This window comes from Salmo salar, chromosome ssa04, assembly GCF_905237065.1.
Source record: "Salmo salar chromosome ssa04, Ssal_v3.1, whole genome shotgun sequence".
NCBI lineage: Eukaryota > Metazoa > Chordata > Actinopteri > Salmoniformes > Salmonidae > Salmo > Salmo salar.
Genome location: NC_059445.1, coordinates 30889064 through 30909744, shown reverse-complemented (window position 1 = coordinate 30909744; position 20681 = coordinate 30889064). Strand labels below are relative to the sequence as shown.

Here is a 20681-nt window from a genome sequence, read left to right as displayed (position 1 = left end):
CCACCCCTCATAGCCTGGTTCCTCTCTAGGTTTCTTCCTAGGTTTTTTGCCTTTCTAGGGAGTTTTTCCTAGGGAGTTTTTCCTAGCCACCGTGCTTCTTTCACATGCATTGCTTGCTGTTTGGGGTTTTAGGCTGGGTTTCTGTACAGCACTTTGAGATATCAGCTGATGTACAAAGGGCTATATAAATACATTTGATTTGATTTGCACGTCTCGTCAATGATATCATGTCACCGTGTGGGACTGTGGGTCAATTAACCTTGTCGGAGTGGGCGCCCTGATTCTAGTTTTTGAGCTAGGCAGGCTACTGCCTGGAAGGTCTCCCAGATGGGGAGGGGGGGCGGGGGTAGGTTGACCACAGGTCTCCCCACTGGAAGCCCGAGGTAGGTGGAGCGGGGGTAGGTTGACCACAGGTCTCCCCACTGGAAGCCCGAGGTAGGGAGAGCGGGGGAATCTATGAAATAGCGAACCTCTAACTTTGTACAGTTCTAATGCAATTAGTAAAATCAGTCACACAACGAAATGCTACCAAATAAACCACAATTCATTCACAATACTGTGACAATATAGTTTCACAGACATATTCTTGCATTTTTTTCTGGTTTGTGTGAAATCGTTAAGAATAATATAAAACCAGTCTGCACACCACCGAGGTGAATTGGTTTAGTCTTGACTCTTGGTTGACAGTGTTGGGGGATGGGTAATGTATTGATGCTCGAGTGCCAAATCAACACAAATTTGTGTCTATTTGTCTTTGTTACATTTACATTTTACATTTACGTCATTTAGCAGACGCTCTTATCCAGAGCGACTTACAAATTGGTGCATTCACCTTATGATCTTACTTCTTTTGAGTCTTATTTTTTTATATATTTTTATATTTATATCGTTTTAAATGTTATGATTATTTCTTTGTGTTGTTCCAAATCTCTGAATAAAAATTACAGTTAGTGCAGAATGGTGCTTTTATTTTTGGCGGGGGGTAGTTTTAAACAGTTTTAAACAAATTAAGCTAGAACCACCGCTGCCTATACCCATCATGAGGTTGCTACAACATAAGTGCACAGGTTGAGAGAAAAAAGTGACAAATTGACAGACAGTGACACATTCAATGCACACTCTTGCCTGAATCTAGCTGAATTAGGGTGTAATCATCAGTCCAACAGTTGCAAACTAGAGTTTCAATTGGACAAATGTAGATATGTTAATCACCGTTTTGTTCAGTTTGCTTCCATTTTTTCAACAGAATTGGCGGAATGAATATACCCCTGATCACTCGTAAACACAGTTCACTTTCATAACAGCCAAGTTGTATTCCTTCTCGCATCTATGCGCTCTCCTCCTCTCACCTTGTCCCTTCGCTTGTGGACTGCAATGCACAACACCAGCTCTGTGACCAGGTGAAAAAACCTTTCCAAGCCAAACCATATCATAACCACTACACACAGCCTACATCGTTGTCACCATATTAGCTAAAGTAACGTCATAGTCAGCTAGCTAATAGAAATAACACGTTAGTAAACCCGCTACAATCATGTAGTAATGTTAGTGTACAGTCAGTAAGCAGTTTAGCAGTTACACTGGCAGGCCCGGTGGCAATACATTTGTAAAAAAAAGAAGCTTCCCTTGACTTGGAAAAGTTCCAGTGTTGTGTTGGAAAGTCATAGCCAGCTAGCTAACATAGCGTCCCTCTGTTTGAGCAGGTTGTTTGAGTAGGCTAAATTAGCTAGCTGCATTTGCTAGCTAAGTAACACACACTGAAAAAAAATGAAATCTCTCTCTCTCTTTCTTGTCCTTCATTTTGGAAGAAATGAATTTGTTTTAAAACGGTTCTACTATTGTCTTTCTCTCTCTTTGAGTCAACTACTCACCACATTTTATGTACTGCAGTGCTAGCTAGCTGCAGCTTATGCTTTCAGTACTAGATTAATTCTCGGATCCTTTCATTGGGTGGACAACATATCAGTTCATGCTGCAAGAGCTCTGATAGTAATTACTTCCAGAGGACGTCCTCCAACCTATGTAAGTCTATGGATGGGGTGAGAGCCATGAGTCTCCTAGGTTTTGTATTGAAATCAATGTACCCAGAGGAGGACTGAAGCAAGCTGTCCTCCAGCTACACCATTGTGCTACCCTACACAGTGCTGTTGAGGCTACTGTAGACCTTCATTGCAAAATAATGTGTTTTAATAAATTATTTGGTGATGTGATTATATTTAGTATAGTTTTATCTAAAAAGGATAACTTTTTAAATGTTTTACTTTTTGTATTTTTGTTTACCGTAATTTCTGGACTATAAGCCGCAACTTTTTTCCCAGTATTTGAACGTCGCGGCTTAAACAATGACGCGGCCAATATATGGATTTTTCCCGCTTTCAAATTTTTTTCTCCAAAAAAACACATTCTGTGACGTGCTCAGTTTTTTGGCGGCATGAAGCTTTCATTAGACCAATGAAATTGACGAACGGGTTAAGGTCAAACATCTTTTTTGTTTACTGTTTAGATTAAATCGAGCGCTCTCAAACTTCCCATCATTCTGATTACGGTAGTCATTTTGTCACCCTGATTCCTGGGGGTACAACAAAGTATTTGCAGCCACTCGACATCAGTGTAAATCGTGCATTTAAGGTGGCGCTCCGTGTTCAGCGGGAGGTTTGGATGACAAGTGGGGAGAAATCCTTCACTAAAACGGGCCGCATGCGAAGAGCAATTTATGGTCAAGTCTGCCAGTGGGTCCTGACAGCGTGGAGCATTGTCAAAAAATCCACTATCATCAACGGGTTTCGAAAGGCTGGACTGCTGCATGTTGAAGAGGGCTCAGCGGGGGATTTGCCTCCGGATGAAAGTGACGAGAGCGACAATGAAAACGATCCAATATCAGATGAAGCAATTCTGAGGCTATTCAACTCCGACACCGAAGGAGAGGACTTCAGTGGTTTCAGTGCACAGGAGGAGAAAGATAGTGACCAATGACTTTCTTGGTAGGCTACTGTTTACTGCTAATTTTAAATTTTTTGTTACAAGCCGTGTTTCGTTAAAGCCTATTTATTTTTGTTACAAGCTGTGTTTCGTTAAAGCTTATTTATTTTTGTTACAAGCCGTGTTTCGTTAAAGCCTGTGTAAAGTGAATTTGTTTCAACGTACCGGTAGGCACCTGCGGCTTATAGACATGTGCGGCTTATTTATGTTCAAAATAAAAAACAAATTAAATTCAGTGGGTGCGGCTTATATTCAGGTGCGCTTAATAGTCCGGAAATTACGGTAATTCACTGAGGAGGCTTCACTGATAGAGTCTGCTACTCTCTGTTCTTAATGCTCTTGAATCCAGCAACTAATTTTCTTTCAGGGAGGGCCATTGTGTGTGTGTGTGTGTGTGTGTTGTCATGTTTATTTTGGCTATGGATACATACCACTGCAGCACTGACTGCATCGCCAACTATTATTGACTTATGCATGGTTCATTAACTGGAATCTCATCAACACACACACGCACACAAAGAGAATGTATGAGAATTTTCTTCAGTTACTGTCACTGCCGTGCATATTCTCCCCCAAGCCGACATCGTGACGACTCAAGAAACTACACTGGACTTAGTGCAAACTGGAGACAGGCTTGGGCGGTAATACAGATTGTCATACCGACCTTGTGCCATAACGGGATATTTGCTGTTTTCAAATCCCACTGATAGCATTACTAACCTTTTGGATTACAGGGTAACAAGCACATGTAAAATCCAATAGAGAATGCTAACTAAATGCTAACAAATCAAATGTATTTGTCACATACATGGTTAGCAGATGTTAATGCAAGTGTAGCGAAATGCTTGTGCTTCTAGTTCCGACCATGCAGTAATATCTAACACGTAATCTAACCTAACAATTTCACAACAACTACCTTATACACACACACACAAGTGTAGAGGAATGAATACGAACATGTACATAGAAATATATAAATGGGTGATGGCCGAACGGCATAGGCAAGATGCAGTAGATGGTATAGAGTACAGTATATACATATGAGATGAGTAATGTAGGGTATGAAAACATTATATGAAGAGGCATTGTTTAAAGTGGCTAGTGATACATATGAGATGAGTAATGTAGGGTATGAAAACATATTAAGTGGCATTGCTTAAAGTGGCTAGTGATAAATTACATCAAGATGGCAAGATGCAGTAGATGGTATAGAGTACAGTATATACATATGAGATGAGTAATGTAGGGTATGTAAACATTATATATATATATAAAGTGGCTAGTGATAAATTGATTACATCAATTTTTCCATTATTAAAGTGGCTGTTGTTGAGTCAGTGTGTTGGCAGCAGCCACTCAATGTTAGTGATGGCTGTTTAACAGTCTGATGGCCTTGAGATAGAAGTTGTTTTTCAGTCTCTCGGTCCCCGCTTTGATGCACCTGTACTGACCTCGCCTAATGGATGATAGCGGGGTGAACAGGCAGTGGCTCGGGTGGTTGTTGTCCTTGATCTTTTTGGCCTTCCTGTGACATCGGGTGGTGTAGGTGTCCTGGAGGGCAGGTAGTTTACACCCGGTGATGCGTTGTGCAGACCTCACTACCCTCTGGAGAGCCTTACGGTTATGGGCGGAGCAGCTGCCATACCAGGCGGTGATACAGCCCGACAGGATGCTCTCGATTGTGCATCTGTAAAAGTTTGTGAGTGTTTTTGGTGACAAGCCAAATTTCTTCAGCCTCCTGAGGTTGAAGAGGCGCTGCTGTGACTTCTTCACCACGCTGTCTGTGTGGGTGGATCATTTCAGTTTGTCCGTGATGTGTACGCCGAGGAATTTAAAAAACTCTCCACCCTCTCCACTACTGTCCCGTCAATGTAGATAGGGGGCTGCTCCCTCTGCTGTTTCCTGAAGTCCACGATCATCTCCTTTGTTTTGTTGACATTGAGTGTGAGGTTATTTTCCTGACACCACACTCCGAGGGCCCTCATCTCCTCCCTGTAGGCCGTCTCGTCGTTGTTGTAATCAAGCCTACCACTGTAGTGTCATCTGCAAACATGATGATTGAGATGGAGGCGTGCATGGCCACGTAGTCATGGGTGAACAGGGAGTACAGGAGAGGGCTGAGAACGCACCCTTGTGGGGCCCCAGTGTTGAGGATCAGCGGGGTGGAGATGTTGTTACCTACCCTCACCACCTGGGGGCGGCCCGTCAGGAAGTCCAGGACCCAGTTAAACAGGGCGGGGTCGAGACCCAGGGTCTCGAGCTTAATGACGAGTTTGGAGGGTACTATGGTGTTAAATGCTGAGCTGTAATCGATGAACAGCATTCTCACATAGGTATTCCTCTTGTCCAGATGGGTTAGGGCAGTGTGCAGTGTGATGGCGATTGCGTCGTCTGTGGACCTATTGGGGCGGTAAGCAAATTGGAGTGGGTCTAGGGTGTCAGGTAGGGTGGAGGTAATATGGTCCTTGACTAGTCTCTCAAAGTACTTCATGATGACGGAAGTGAGTGCTACAGGGCGGCAGTCATTTAGCTCAGTTACCTTAGCTTTCTTGGGAACAGGAACAATGGTGGCCCTCTTGAAGCATGTGGGGACAGCAGACTGGGATAAGGGGGGATTGAATATGTCTGTAAACACACCAGCCAGCTGGTCTGCGCATGCTCTGAGGACGCGGCCGGGGATGCCGTCTGGGCCTGCAGCCTTGCGAGGGTTAACACGTTTAAATGTTTTACTCACGTTGGCTTCAGTGAAGGAGAGCCCGCAGGTTTTGGTAGCGGGCTGTGTCAGTGGCACTGTATTGTCCTCAAAGCGAGCACTTTGAGAATATTTTGTACAGTTTCTGACCTAAACTATACAAGTATAAAAGTAACTCAAAAATGCTACTCACAGTTTGCTGAACGCACAAAACAAATATTAGCTAGGAGGGGATTCTCTGCTGTTACCAAGCAAATTCTTTAATTTGGAAAAAGCTAACCACTTATCTAGACAGCTAATGAGCTACTAAATTAGAAAACTAAATGCACAAATGCATTTAGCACATTTTAGACAGTTAACTTTATAGTTATAAGATATCGAGCTGGTAAACATTTAGTTGTGAATTCCATACTGTAATTAAATCACCTGGCTCATGATGCACAACAATGAGTGACTCACAAGGCTCCGGTCTCTCCTACCCTATAGGCAGAAACTCAAACAGGAAGCACCCGTGGTAAGGACTGTTCAATGTTGGTCTGAACCATCAGAATCTATGCTTCAAGACCATTTTTGATCATGCGGAGAACAGTATCGAAGTTCAGTGCATTCGGAAAATATTCAGACCCCTTCTGTTTTTCCACATTTTGTAACTTTACAGCCTTATTCTAAAATGGATTAAATAAAACATTTTCCCCATCAATCTACATACAATATCCCATAATGACAAAGCAAAAACAGGTTTTTAGAATTTTTTGCGAATGTATTAAATCTAAAGTATTCAGACCCTTTGCTATGAGACTCAAAATTGAACTCAGGTGCATCTGGTTTCCATTGATCATCTTTGAGATGTTTCTACAACTTGATGGGAGTTCACCTGTGGTAAATTCAATTGATTGGATTTTGAAAAGGCACACACCTGTCTATATAAGGTCCCACAGTTGACAGTGCATGTCAGGGCAAAAACCAAGCCATGAGGTATATTTGGAATGCTAAGCCAGACAAAATTAAACGTACCTATTTATATAATGAATATGAGTTTGGGATGGTTAAAATTATGAAATATTAAAGCTTTAAACCTTCACTCATATATAAGTTATACTTAAATGGTTGTAGACTATTATTCAGAAAGGCTCATCCTTTGTTCAAAAATTGCATTTTTGCCTTCATACAGATTACAACTTCTCATTTCTGACTAATTGAAAATTTAATTTAGTTTAAAGTATAGCCCTTTCTTAAAAAATCCATACAAAGCTGGTTACAATTTCAGTTTTATCCTCCAGAAAAGATAGAACAAATAAACTCAGCAAAAAAAGAAACATCCTCTCACTGTCAACTGTGTTTATTTTCAACAAACTTAACATGTGTAAATATTTGTATGGACATAACAAGATTCAACAACTGAGACATAAACTGAACAAGTTCCACAGACATGTGACTAACAGAAATGGAATAATGTGTCCCTGAACAAAGGGGTGTGTCAAAATCAAAAGTAGCAGTCAGTATCTGGTGTGGCCACCAGCTGCATTAAGTACTGCAGTGCATCTCCTCCTCATTGACTGCACCAGATTTGCCTGTTCTTGCTGTGAGATGTTACCCCACTCTTCCACCAAGGCACCTGCAAGTTCCCGGACATTTCTGGGGGGAATGGCCCTAGACCTCACCCTCCGATCCAACAGGTCCCAGACGTGCTCAATGGGATTGAGATCCAGGCTCTTCGCTGGCCATGGTAGAACACTGACATTCCTGTGTTGCAGGAAATCACACACAGAACGAGCAGTATGGCTGGTGGCATTATCATGCTGGAGGGTCATGTCAGGATGAGCCTGCAGGAAGGGTACCACATGAGGGAGGAGGATGTCTTCCCTGTAATTCACTGCGTTGAGATTGCCTGCAATGACAACAAGCTCAGTCCGATGATGCTGTGACACACCACCCCAGACCATGATGGACCATCCACCTCCAAATCGAGCCCGCTCCAGAGTACAGGCCTCAGTGTAACGCTCATTCCTTCGACGATAAACGCAAATCCGACCATCACCCCTGGTGAGACAAAACCGAGACTCGTCAGTGAAGAGCAGCAACGGTGGGTCTGTGCCCATAGGCGACATTGTTGCCGATGATGTTTGGTGAGGACCTGCCTTACAATAGGCCTATAAGCCCTCAGTCCAGCCTCTCTCAGTCTATTGCGGACAGTCTGAGCACTGATGGAGGGATTGTGCGTTCCTGGTGTAACTCGGACAGTTGTTGTTGCCATCCTGTACCTGTCCTGCAGGTGTGATGTTCGGTTGTACCGATCCTGTGCAGGTGTTGTTACACATGGTCTGCCACTGCGAGGATGATCAGCTGTCCATCCTGTCTCCCTGTAGCGCCGTCTTAGGCGTCTCACAGTACGGACATGGCAATTTATTGCCCTGGCCACATCTGCAGTCCTCATGCCTCCTTGCAGCATGCCGAAAGGCACGTTCACGCAGATGAGCAGGGACCCTGGGCATCTTTCTTTTTGTGTTTTTCAGAGTCAGTAGAAAGGACTCTTTAGTGTCCTAAGTTTTCATAACAGTGACCTTAATTGCCTACCGTCTGTAAGCTGTTAGTGTCGTAACAACCGTTCCACAGGTGCATGTTCATTAATTGTTCATGGTTCATTGAACAAGCATGGGAAACAGTGTTTACACCCTTTACAATGAAGATCTGTGAAGTTATTTGGATTGTTACGAATTATCTTTGAAAGACAGGGTCCTGAAAAAGGGATGTTTCTTTTTTTGCTGAGTTTATATTTGCCTTTGAAGTTGGAGCACAGCGACTGGCATTTCCATCAATTAATAAAAAGCATTACTTAGCAATGTATTTTTTTTTCTCCCGGACAATTTAGCCGGCAACAATTTTATTTATCAGCTTTTTATTAAAAAAAATACCGGCCAAAAGCCTGCATTTATCAGCTAACGGAAACTCTGGTGGGAACGTACGTTTTTGGTTTCCTATTGCTTCTGGGAACGAAGCCTGATCGGTAAAACTGAACTTTTTTTTGCGTTCTGAGAATGGAAGTGACATTTTTGCCTGTTAGAGAACATATATTTTTAGGTTGCAGGGAGATTCAGAGAACGTTTTACTATGGTTCCCTAAAATCATTTCTGGGAGGTTTTATTATTGTTCTGAGAATGGAAATTATAGGTTATTTGAAGGTAATTAAATAACGTTCTGAGAACATTTTTCAATAAGACTTTTAATAACTGTTTTGAACCCCAAGCACAGATAGGACACATGGAAATGCATTTGCTTAGGCATTAATCATGTAAACACATTTATTTTTTATTGTGGCATGGCATCAGTGAGATCTGAAACTACGATCTTCTGTTCTTTAGCCATGGAATTAGTCCACTGAACCACCAGGATGGAGCTAGCATGGCATGCTTTTTTAACTCATAAAAAGCTGTTCGTTGTAGTCTATTCAAAACAGATCCCATTTCAAAGTAAACAAGCACTCATTAAGATCATTTGTGGCCAATTAGTGGGCACGGCCAGCACACCTGAACACACTTAACAAGATAGAGGATCGAGAGAGTTTTGTTGATTCTGAGAACAGAATGTATATGTTTTTAAATATTTAAATATTTTTCTAAGAATGTTTTCTGAACGTTACTTACAGTTTCTTGTGGTTTTGATGGAAAGTTCTTAACTTCTTTGGGAAAGGGGGCGGTATTTTGACGTCTGGATGAAAAGCGTGCCCAAAGTAAACTGCCTGCTACTCAGGCCCAGAAGCTAGGATATGCATATAATTGGTAGATTTGGATAGAAAAAACTCTAAAGTTTCTACAACTGTTAAAATAATGTCTGTGAGTATAACAGAACTGAAATGGCAAGCGAAACCCCGAGGACAAACCATCCCCCCCCCCAAAAAATGTCATCCTTCCACTGATTTCAATGGCTTGGAACTTTTATAATAGGGCGAAATCGTGCCCGATTGCAGTTCCTAGGGCTTCCACTAGATGCCAACAGTCTTTAGAAAGAGTTTCAGGCTGGTTTTTGGAAAAATTAGCCAGAAATTGTAGTTTTTCTAGGTGGCTCCCATTTTGGCTGTAGTGATTCCAAGCGCGTGAATGAGAGCGTGTTCTTTGGTATTTTTCTCCGGTAAAGACAATAACTATTCTCCGTCTTAAATGTATCATTTATTTGCATATTAGGGTACCTAAGGTTTGATTATAAACGTTGATTGACTTGTTTGGATAAGTTTGTTGGTAACGTTTGGGATTCATTTTGTATGCATTTTGAAGGAGGGAAACCGAGTGGATTATTGACTGAAGCGCGCCAGCTAAACTGAGTTTTTATGGATATAAAGAAGGACTTTATCGAACAAAAGGACCATTTGTAATGTAACTGGGACCTTTTGAAGTGCCAACAGAAGAAGATCTTCAAAGGTAAGGCATATATTATATCGCTATTTCTGACTTTTGTGTCGCATTTGTTATGCATTTGTGTGCTGGGCGCTGTCCTCAGTTAATCGCATGGTTTGCTTTCGCCGTAAAGCCTTTTTGAAATCTGACACGGCGGCTGGATTAACCTCTTGGGGCTAGGTGGGACGCTAGCGTGCCACCCGTGGTGCACTCCATCAACAGCAGGTGCATTTCAAGAGCGGCAAATTTGAATCCAAATAAATGTCAAAATTCAAATTTTTCAAAAATACAACTATGTTACACCATTTGAAAGATAAACATCTCCTTAATCTAACCACGTTTTACGATTTCAAAAAGGTTTTACGGCGAAAGCATAAATTTAGAGTATGTTAGGACAGTACATTTACAAGAGTTGTGTGTAATGTTTTGTCAAGTCAAAGACAGGGTCACCAAAACCATAAAACCAGCTAAAATGATGCACTAACCTTTTACAATCTCCATCAGATGACACTCCTAGGACATTATGTTAGACAATGCATGCATTTTTAGTTCTATCAAGTTCATTTTTATATCCAAAAACAGCGTTTTACTATGGCATTGATGTTGAGGAAATCGTTTCCCTCCAATAACCGGCAGTCAAGTCAGCGTCAGAAATTAAATAATTAAAATTAGAAAACATTGGTAAAATATTATATTGTCATTTAAAGAATTATAGATTTACATCTCTTGAACGCAATCAACTTGCCAGATTTAAAAATAACCTTACTGGGAAATCACACTTTGCAATAATCTGAGCACTGCGCCCAGAAAAATACGCGTTGCGATACAGACTAGACGTCATGTTGGGGAGATCTAAAATCGAAAATACTATGTAAATAATCCATTACCTTTGATTCTCTTCATCAGATGTCACTTCCAGGTATCACAGGTCCATAACGAATGTAGTTTTGTTCAAAAAAGCTCATCATTTATGTCCAAAAATCTCCGTCTCGTTAGCACATGATGTAAGCCAGCCGGACTCTCGTCATGAACGAGGGGGAAAAAATATATTTCCGTTCGTTCAAACATGTCAAACGTTGTATAGCATAAATCATTAGGGCCTTTTTTAACCAGAACATGAATAATATTCAAGGTGGACGAATGCATACTCTTTTATAACGTATTGGAACGAGGGTACCCAACATGAACTAGCGCGCCAGGTGTCTAATGGGACATCACCGTTCCATGGCTCTTGTTCGGTCAGATCTCCCTCCAGAAGACTCAAAACACTTTGTAAAGGCTGGTGACATCTAGTGGAAGCAATAGGAAGTGCCAAAATATTCCTAAACCCCTGTGTTTTTCAATGGGATAGGTTTAAAGTCAATACAACACATCAGGTATCCACTTCCTGTCAGAAAATGTCTCAGGGTTTTGCCTGCCAAATGAGTTCTGTTATACTCACAGACACCATTCAAACAGTTTTGGAAACTTTAGAGTGTTTTCTATCCATATATAATAAGTATATGCATATTCTAGTTACTGGGTAGGATTAGTAACCAGATTAAATCGGGTACATTTTTTTTATCCAGACGTGCAAATGCTGCCCCCTAGACCCAACAGGTTAACAACAAGTTAAGCTTTATTTTGATGTATTGCACTTGTGATTTCATGAAAGTTTAATATTTATAGTAATTTAATTTGAATTTGGCGCTCTGCAATTTCACCGGAAGTTTTCGAAATGGGACGCTAGTGCTAATCCGCAAGAAGTTAACGTCCTTTGAACTATTTGAGAGCATGACAGTAAATAGAGCCATGAGTAAACCTGTAGGAAACGTTATGCTGAAATTCTCACAGAAGAACGTTGTTTCTTAACCTGTTAGGGCTAGGGGGCAGTATTTGCACGGCTGGATAAAAAAAATGTACCCGATTTAATCTGGTTACTAATCCTACCCAGTAACTAGAATATGCATATACTTATTATATATGGATAGAAAACACTCTAAAGTTTCTAAAACTGTTTGAATGGTGTCTGTGAGTATAACAGAACTCATTTGGCAGGCAAAACCCTGAGACATTTTCTGACAGGAAGTGGATACCTGATGTGTTGTATTACCTTTAAACCTATCCCATTGAAAAACACAGGGGCTGAGGAATATTTTGGCACTTCCTATTGCTTCCACTAGATGTCACCAGCCTTTACAAAGTGTTTTGAGTCTTCTGGAGGGAGATCTGACCGAACAAGAGCCATGGAACGATGATGGCCCATTAGACACCTGGCGCGCGAGTTCATGTTGGGTACCCTCGTTCCAATACGTTATAAAAGAGTATGCAATCGTCCACCTTGAATATGATTCATGTTCTGGTTAAAAAAGGCCCTAATGATTTATGCTATACAACGTTTGACATGTTTGAACGAACGTAAATATATTTTTTCCCCTCGTTCATGACGAGAAGTCCGGCTGGCTTAGATCATGTGCTAACAAGACGGAGATTTTTGGACATAAATGATGAGCTTTTTTGAACAAAACTACATTCGTTATGGACCTGTGATACCTGGAAGTGACATCTGATGAAGAGAATCAAAGGTAATGGATTATTTACATAGTATTTTCGATTTTAGATCTCCCCAACATGACGTCTATTCTGTATCGCAACGCGTATTTTTCTGGGCGCAGTGCTCAGATTATTGCAAAGTGTGATTTCCCAGTAAGGTTATTTTTAAATCTGGCAAGTTGATTGCGTTCAAGAGATGTAAATCTATAATTCTTTAAATGACAATATAATATTTTACCAATGTTTTCTAATTTTAATTATTTAATTTCTGGTGCTGACTTGACTGCCGGTTATTGGAGGGAAACGATTTCCTCAACATCAATGCCATAGTAAAACGCTGTTTTTGGATATAAATATGAACTTGATAGAACTAAAAATGCATGCATTGTCTAACATAATGTCCTAGGAGTGTCATCTGATGGAGATTGTAAAAGGTTAGTGCATCATTTTAGCTGGTTTTATGGTTTTGGTGACCCTGTCTTTGAATTGACAAAACATTACACACAACTCTTGTAAATGTACTGTCCTAACATACTCTAAATTTATGCTTTCGCCGTAAAACCTTTTTGAAATCGTAAAATGTGGTTAGATTAAGGAGATGTTTATCTTTCAAAGGGTGTAAAATAGTTGTATGTTTGAAAAATTTGAATTTTGACATTTATTTGGATTCAAATTTGCCGCTCTTGAAATGCACCTGCTGTTGATGGAGTGCACCACGGGGGGGACGCTAGCGTCCCACCTAGCCCATAGAGGTTAATGTTCTCTGAACTATGAGATTATTCCAATGTCAAACCAGTTGGAGAACGTTCCTATAACATTACCAACATTGAAATTAAATGTACCCATGTTTGCACTTGTACATGTTTTCAACTGTACATGTCATACATCAACTATGCTATCCCATCCACAACAGTCCAGAAACAGTTTGGTCATCCTGAATGCACCCAAACAGGTCAGTCTTTCACATATCTGAGGGGCCTATAGGCAAGAAATAAGCAGGGAATAGGCAGGGCTACGTTCAAAGGATCTGGGAATCCCAGCAGTCTGCACTACAAAACAACCACAGAACTACTTCCTAACTGTGTCCCAAATGGCACACAATCTCCCCTATAAAGTGAACCACTATTGACCAGGACCCATAGACCCCATAGGGCTCTGGTCAAAAGTAGTGCACTATGTAGGGAATGCAGTGCTCAGTCTGGTCTATGTGATGATGATGTCACTTGCTAGGCCACAATGGGCTGCTCTATGTTGTGTGTTAGATTGCAGAATGCTTTAAAGACCTGAATGCTGCCAAACGCTGCCATCCTAAATGGTATTTACAGAGAGTTTGGCCAGTCAGTCTTACCTGAGGCTCCATTGCCAACCTGCAGATGGATGGGAGAAGCCTGGTTGGTCCTGTCGGACTCGCTCTGACCCCAAAGGCACACACACACCACATACACCGTCACCAGCCACACACACCCCATCCTCCTGAGAAAGAGAGAAAGAGAGAGAGAGAGAGAGAGAGAGAGAGAGAGATAAAGACAGCCCCAGGACAGCAACACAATTAGACCCAACTAAATCATGAGAAAACAAAAAGATAATTACTTGACACATTGGAAAGAATCAACAAAGAACCTGAGCAAACTAGAATGCCATTTGGCCCTAAACAGAGAGTACACAGTGGCAGAATACCTGTCCACTGTGACTGACCCAAACTTAAGGAAAGCTTTGACTATGTAGACTCAGTGAGCATAGCCTTGCTATTGAGAAAGGCTGTCGTAGGCAGACCTGGCTCTCAAAAGAAGATAGGCTATGTGCACACTGCCCACAAAATGAGGTGGAAACTGAGCTGCACTTCCTGACCTCCTGCCAAATGTATGACCATATTAGAGACACATATTTCCCTCAGATTACACAGACCCACAAAGAATTTGGAAACAAACCCAATTTTGATAAACTCCCATATCTATTGCGTGAAACACCACAGTGTGCCATCCCAGCAGCAAAATTTGCAACATGTTGCCACAAGAAAAGGGCAACCAGTGAAGAACAAACACCGTTGTTAATACAACCCATATTTATGTTTATTTATTTTCCCTTTTGTCCTTTAACCTGTTTGGGATAGGGGGCAGTATTTTCACGGCCGGATAAAAAACTTACCCGATTTCATCTGGTTACTACTCCTGCCCAGAAACTAGAATATGCATATAATTAGTAGATTTGGATAGAAAACACTCTAAAGTTTCTAAAACTGTTTGAATGGTATCTGAGAATAACAAAACTCATATGGCAGGCCAAAACCTGAGAAGATTCCATACAGGAAGCGCCCTGTCTGACAATTTGTTCTCCTTCTGTGGCATCTCTATCGAAAATACTGCATCTGTGCTGTAATGTGACATTTTCTAAGGCTTCCATTGGCTCTCAGAAGGCGCCAGAAAGTGTAATGGGGTGTCTGTAGTCTCTGGGCGAAAAAAAGCAGGAGTTTTTGTGAGTGGTCAGTCTGGGAACAGTGACACTGGAGATGTGCGTCCACGATACGACTCCATTTTTTCTTTCAGCCTTTGAATGAATACAACGTCGCCCGGTTGGAATATTATCGCTATTTTACGAGAAAAATTGCATAAAAATTTATTTTAAAACAGCGCTTGACATGCTTCTAAGTACGGTAATGGAATATTTTGACATTTTTTGTCACGAAATGCGCTCGGATTGTGACCTGAACGCACAAACAAAACGGAGGTATTTGAATATAACTATGGATTATTTGGAACCAAAACAACATTTGTTGTTGAAGTAGAAGTCCTGGGAGTGCATTCTGACGAAGAACAGCAAAGGTAATCCAATTTTTCTTATAGTACATCTGAGTTTGGTGAGGGCCAAACTTGGTGGGTGTCAAATTAGCTAGCCATGATGGCCGGGCTATGTACTCAGAATATTGCAAAATGTGCTTTCGCCGAAAAGCTATTTTAAAATCTGACACCGCGATTGCATAAAGGAGTTCTGTATCTATAACAATTATTTTAAGAATTGTTATGTTTTTTGTCAACGTTTATCGTGAGTAATTTAGTAAATTCACCGGAAGTTTGCGGTGGGTATGCTAGTTCTGAACATCACATGCTAATGTAAAAAGCTGGTTTTTGATATAAATATGAACTTGATTGAACAAAACATGCATGTATTGTATAACATAATGTCCTAGGAGTGTCATCTGATGAAGATCAAAGGTTAGTGCTGCATTTAGCTGTGGTTTTGGTTTTTTTGACATATATGCTTGTTTTGAAAATGGCTGTGTGATTATTTTTGGCAGGGTACTCTCCTGGGTTCCTCCTAATGCAAGACAATGCTAGACCTCGTGTGGCTGGAGTGTGTCAGCAGTTCCTGCAAGAGGAAGGCATTGATGCTATGGACTGGCCCGCCCGTTCCCCAGACCTGAATCCAATTGAGCACATCTGGGACATCATGTCTCGCTCCATCCACAGACTGTCCAGGAGTTGGCGGATGCTTTAGTCCAGGTCTGGGAGGAGATCCCTCAGGAGACCATCCGCCACCTCATCAGGAGCATGCCCAGCCATTGTAGGGAGGTCATACAGGCACGTGGAGGCCACACACACTACTGAGCCTCATTTTGACTTGTTTTAAGGACATTACATCAAAGTTGGATCAGCCTGTAGTGTGGTTTTCCACTTTAATTTTGAGTGTGACTCCAAATCCAAACCTCCATGGGTTGATAAATTGGATTTCCATTGATTATTTTTGTGTGATTTTGTTGTCAGCACATTCAACTATGTAAAGAAAAAAGTATTTAATAAGATTATTTCTTTCATTCAGATCTAGGATGTGTTGTTTAAGTGTTCCCTTTATTTTTTTAAGCAGTATATGTTTCCCATGCCAATAAAGCACCTTGAATTGGATTGAATTGAGAGAGAGAGAGATAATATTATATATCTCTACATCCAGGGCTTTAAATTAATATTTTTAATTGGTAGCACTGGTGCTCCTAACTTAAAAAAGTTAGGAGCACCACATGAAATTTATGAGCACCAGCAAATAAGATTTTTTAAATTGATTGTGATACAGCCTACTGTATATTGGGCCTATATGAATTATATCTACTTTTGAAGCACATGTGCCCTAGAAACTAATCAAATAAAATGTTATTTGTCACATGCTTCGCAAGAAATGTGTGGAGTGGTTGAAAAGTTTTAATGACTCCAACCTAAGTGTATGTAAACTTCCGACTTCAACTATATGTGAGAATGCTGTTCATTGACTACAGCTCAGCGTTCAACACCATAGTGCCCTCCAAGCTCATCACTAAGCTCAGGACCCTGGGACTGAACACCTCCCTCTGAAACTGGATCCTGGACTTCCTTATGGGCCGCCCCCAAGTGGTGAGGGTAGGCAACAACACATCCGCCACACTGACCCTCAATACGGGGGCCCCTCAGGGGTGCGTGCTTAGTCCCCTCCTGTACTCCCTGTTCACCGACGACTGCATGGCCGTGCACGACTCCAACATCATCATCATCATTAAGTTTGCTGACAACACAATGGTTGTTGGCCTGATCACCGATGACGAGGGAGAAGGTCAGTGACCTGGTATTGTGGTGCCAGTAATCTCTCCCTCAAAGTCAGCAAGACAGGACAAAGGAGCTGATCGTGGACTACAGGAAACGGAAGGCCAAGCACACCCCCATCCACATCGATGGAGCTGTAGTGGAGTGGTTTGAGAGATTCAAGTTCCTTGGTGTTCACATCACCAAGAAATGATCATGGTCCACATACACCAAAACAGTTGTGAAGAAGGTACAATAATGTCTCTTCCCCCTCAGCAGGCTGAACATATTCGGCATGGGCCCTCAATCCTCAAAACGTTATATAGCTGCACCATTGAGAGCATCTTGACTGGCTGCATCACTGCTTGGTATGGTAACTGCTTGGCATTCGACCGCAAGGCGCCACAGAGGGTAGTGCGTACGGCCCCTGCCAACAAGGACCTCTATATCACTGGTTTCTCCTTCCATCTGATAGGCTACTTACTAACTCAGGTTGGATCACTGCTTTCTCCTTCCATCTGATAGGCTACTTACTAACTCAGGTTGGATCACTGCTTTCTCCTTCCATCTGACATGATGACTCCTTGCTGTCCCCAGTCCACCTGGCCATGCTGCTGCTCCAGTTTCAACTGTTCTGCCTGCGGCTATGGAACCCTGACCTGTTCACCGGACGTGCTACCTGTCCCAGACCTGCTGTTTTCAACTCTCTAGAGACAGCAGGAGCGGTAGAGATACTCTCAATGATCGTCTATGAAAAGCCAACTGACATTTACTCTTGAGGTGCTGACTTGTTGCACCCTCGACAACAGTGATTATTATTATTTGACCATGCTAGTCATTTATGAACATTTGAACATCTTGGCCATGTTCTGTTATAATCTCCACCCGGCACAGCCAGAAGAGGACTGGCCACCCCTCATAGCCTGGTTCCTCTCTAGGTTTCTTCCTAGGTTTTGGCCTTTCTAGGGAGTTTTTCCTTGCCACCGTGCTTCTACACCTGCATTGCTTGCTGTTTGGGGTTTTAGGCTGGGTTTCTGTACAGCACTTTGAGATATCAGCTGATGTAAGAAGGGCTATATAAATACATTTGATTTGATCTATACCAGGCGGTGTCAGGGAAAGGCCCTAACAATTGTCAAAGATTCCAGCGACCCAAGTCATAGACTGTTCTCTCAACTAACACACGACAAGCGGTACCGATGCACCAAGTCTGGAACCAACAGGATCCTGAACAGCTCTACCCCCAAACCATAAGACTGCTAAATAGTTTACTACTTGAGAAAAAGTTTACAAGTATTTGGTTTTAAACATACTTAAGTATCAAAAGTAAATGTAATTGCTAAAATATACTTAAGTATCAAAAGTACAAATAATGTCACATTCTTTATATTAAGCAAACCAGACGGCACGATTTTCTTGTTTTTTAAGTTTAGGGATAGCCAGGGGCGCACTCCAACACTCAGATATAATTTACAAACGAAGCATTTGTGTTTAGTGAGTCCGCCAGATCAGAGGCAGTAGGGATGACCAGGGATGTTCTCTAGATAAGTGGACCATTTTCCTGTCCTGCTATGCATTTGAAATGTAACTACTTTTGGGAGTCAGGGAAATTGCATGGTGCAAAGAGTACATTATTTTCTTTAGGAATGTAGTGGAGTAAAAGTTGTCAAAAATATAAATAGTAAAGTACAGATACCAACAAAAAAAAACGTAATAAATTATTAGTGGATCTTATGGTCGAAAGCTTATACGTAGCCTAGATGTAATTTATAAATCCTGAATTCATTAGATTATTCCCGACTGTTTGAAATGCAGTGTACTGACCTTTAAATCGTTTTCTGTTCCTAAACAAACCACACAGACAGAAACACATCCATCCAGAAACAATGACAACAAACGGAGCCTATCAATGTTGTTATGCTGAAGAAAACTAAAATAACTGCTTACTTTGAAAGTGAAAGTAGGCCTTTAACTATGGATATTCGATAAAATAATAAATATCCGCCTTGGTATTCTCAAGGGTGTTGGAAACAATATTAGATATTACAGAACTTGTGGTCAAGTCCTTCAGTTACTCACTTTTAGTTCCGCTTTATTTTACAACCAACCCAGCTAGCACATAATGTTCTGAGAACCATATGTTTCTTAGTTGGGAATTTCAATAAGACTACTTCAGTATGTTTCCTACAGGTATCCTATGTAAGTCATGTTCTCAGAATGTTCAGAGAACATTAAGAAACATCATTCTTCTGTGGGAATTTCAGTACTTCAACATAGTTTTTTTGCAGGATTCCTCATGTTTCTATTTAAAGTCATGTTCTCAGAAAACGTTCCATGAAAACCTTAGTAACATTCAAAAAATAATTGTTTGAATGTTATTCAAAAACATGTACACTAAACTCTTGTAAAGTGTGTTCAGGTGTGTGGGCTGCACACACTAATTGGCCACACCTGATCTTAATGAGTGCTTGTTTCCATTGAAATGGGTTCTGTTTGAATAGACAAAAATGTACAGCTTTGTATGAGTAAAAATAAAATGACACACTAGCTCCTTCCTTTTGGCGTAGTGGACAAATTCCATGGTTAAAGAACAGAAGATCATAGGTTCGAATCTCACTGAAGTACCACCTATAAAAAAGAAATGTGTTTGCGTGACTAATACCTATTAATTTCCATGTGTCCTATCGGTGCTCGGAGTGCAAAACAAATAAACTAGGCTAGCAGTGTTATTGGAAGTATTATTGAAACATTCAATTAAACTTTTATGAATATTTTTTTTTAAAACACTATAATTTCCATTCTATAGCAAACCATAGTAAAACGTTCTCAGAACCTCAATGCAACCTAAAAATGTATGATCCCAGACAGGTGAAAATTTCACTTCCATTCACAGAACAGTTAAAAGTTAAGTTGTACCGGTCAGGAAACGTATGGCTTAGTTCCCAGAACTAATGGGTAAACCAAAACATACGTTCCAACAACTTCCAAGGAACCAAATGTGCTAGCTGGGAAGTGACACAAACGTAGCCAGACAATAAGCATATCACAGTAAATAAGCGATGCCAATGTAAACAAAGTAACAACCTTCGATGTATACCTAATAATAACCAGGTATTCAATATCAAAGCGCAACTTTCCATCTCCATTTTACTGCGTCGTCGTTGGGAAACTCACCTTTACAACTTGCGATATCCTCTGAGATGTGCAGCTGTCTTACGATCCCCAACCCAGTAAAGTCCTCTGGAGTTTCTGTGTACTGTGACTAGATATTGTCCGGTTCTTTTGTGTAGTCCATTTGAAATCAGTTTTAATATAGGTCCACTCGGAGTGCGATGTCTGATGTCGCCCTGTCTTCGCGCGGAGAGTAGGCACTGCACTGTATGGGTAGACTAAACTATACCTAATCGAGATCAGTTTACCTCGAACAGCTCCTTCCCCTCTCACCAGAATACATTTTTATATCATCTCTAACTTGTCCTCTGGATATGATCTGTGGATAATATACTGTCGTTCACTGAGTGCCCTCCACACGGAGCGCGGAAGCCACCT

General features: G+C 41.2%; 1 protein-coding gene across 5 annotated transcripts in view; it reads right to left on the bottom strand.

Moving 5' to 3' along the window:
* LOC106602826 (stromal interaction molecule 1) overlaps nt 1-20681 on the bottom strand; it is a 105773-nt gene that overhangs the window by 83754 nt on the left and 1338 nt on the right. For 2 of the 5 annotated variants that reach the window (XM_014195730.2, XM_045716807.1), the window contains exon 2: nt 13940-14064. In XM_014195730.2, coding sequence (XP_014051205.2) covers nt 13940-14064 — 125 coding nt within the window. Of the gene's footprint in view, nt 1-13939; nt 14065-19079; nt 19226-20306; nt 20671-20681 lie in introns of those variants that run through there. The other 3 variants (XM_014195728.2, XM_014195729.2, XM_045716808.1) reach the window with 3 other exon arrangements.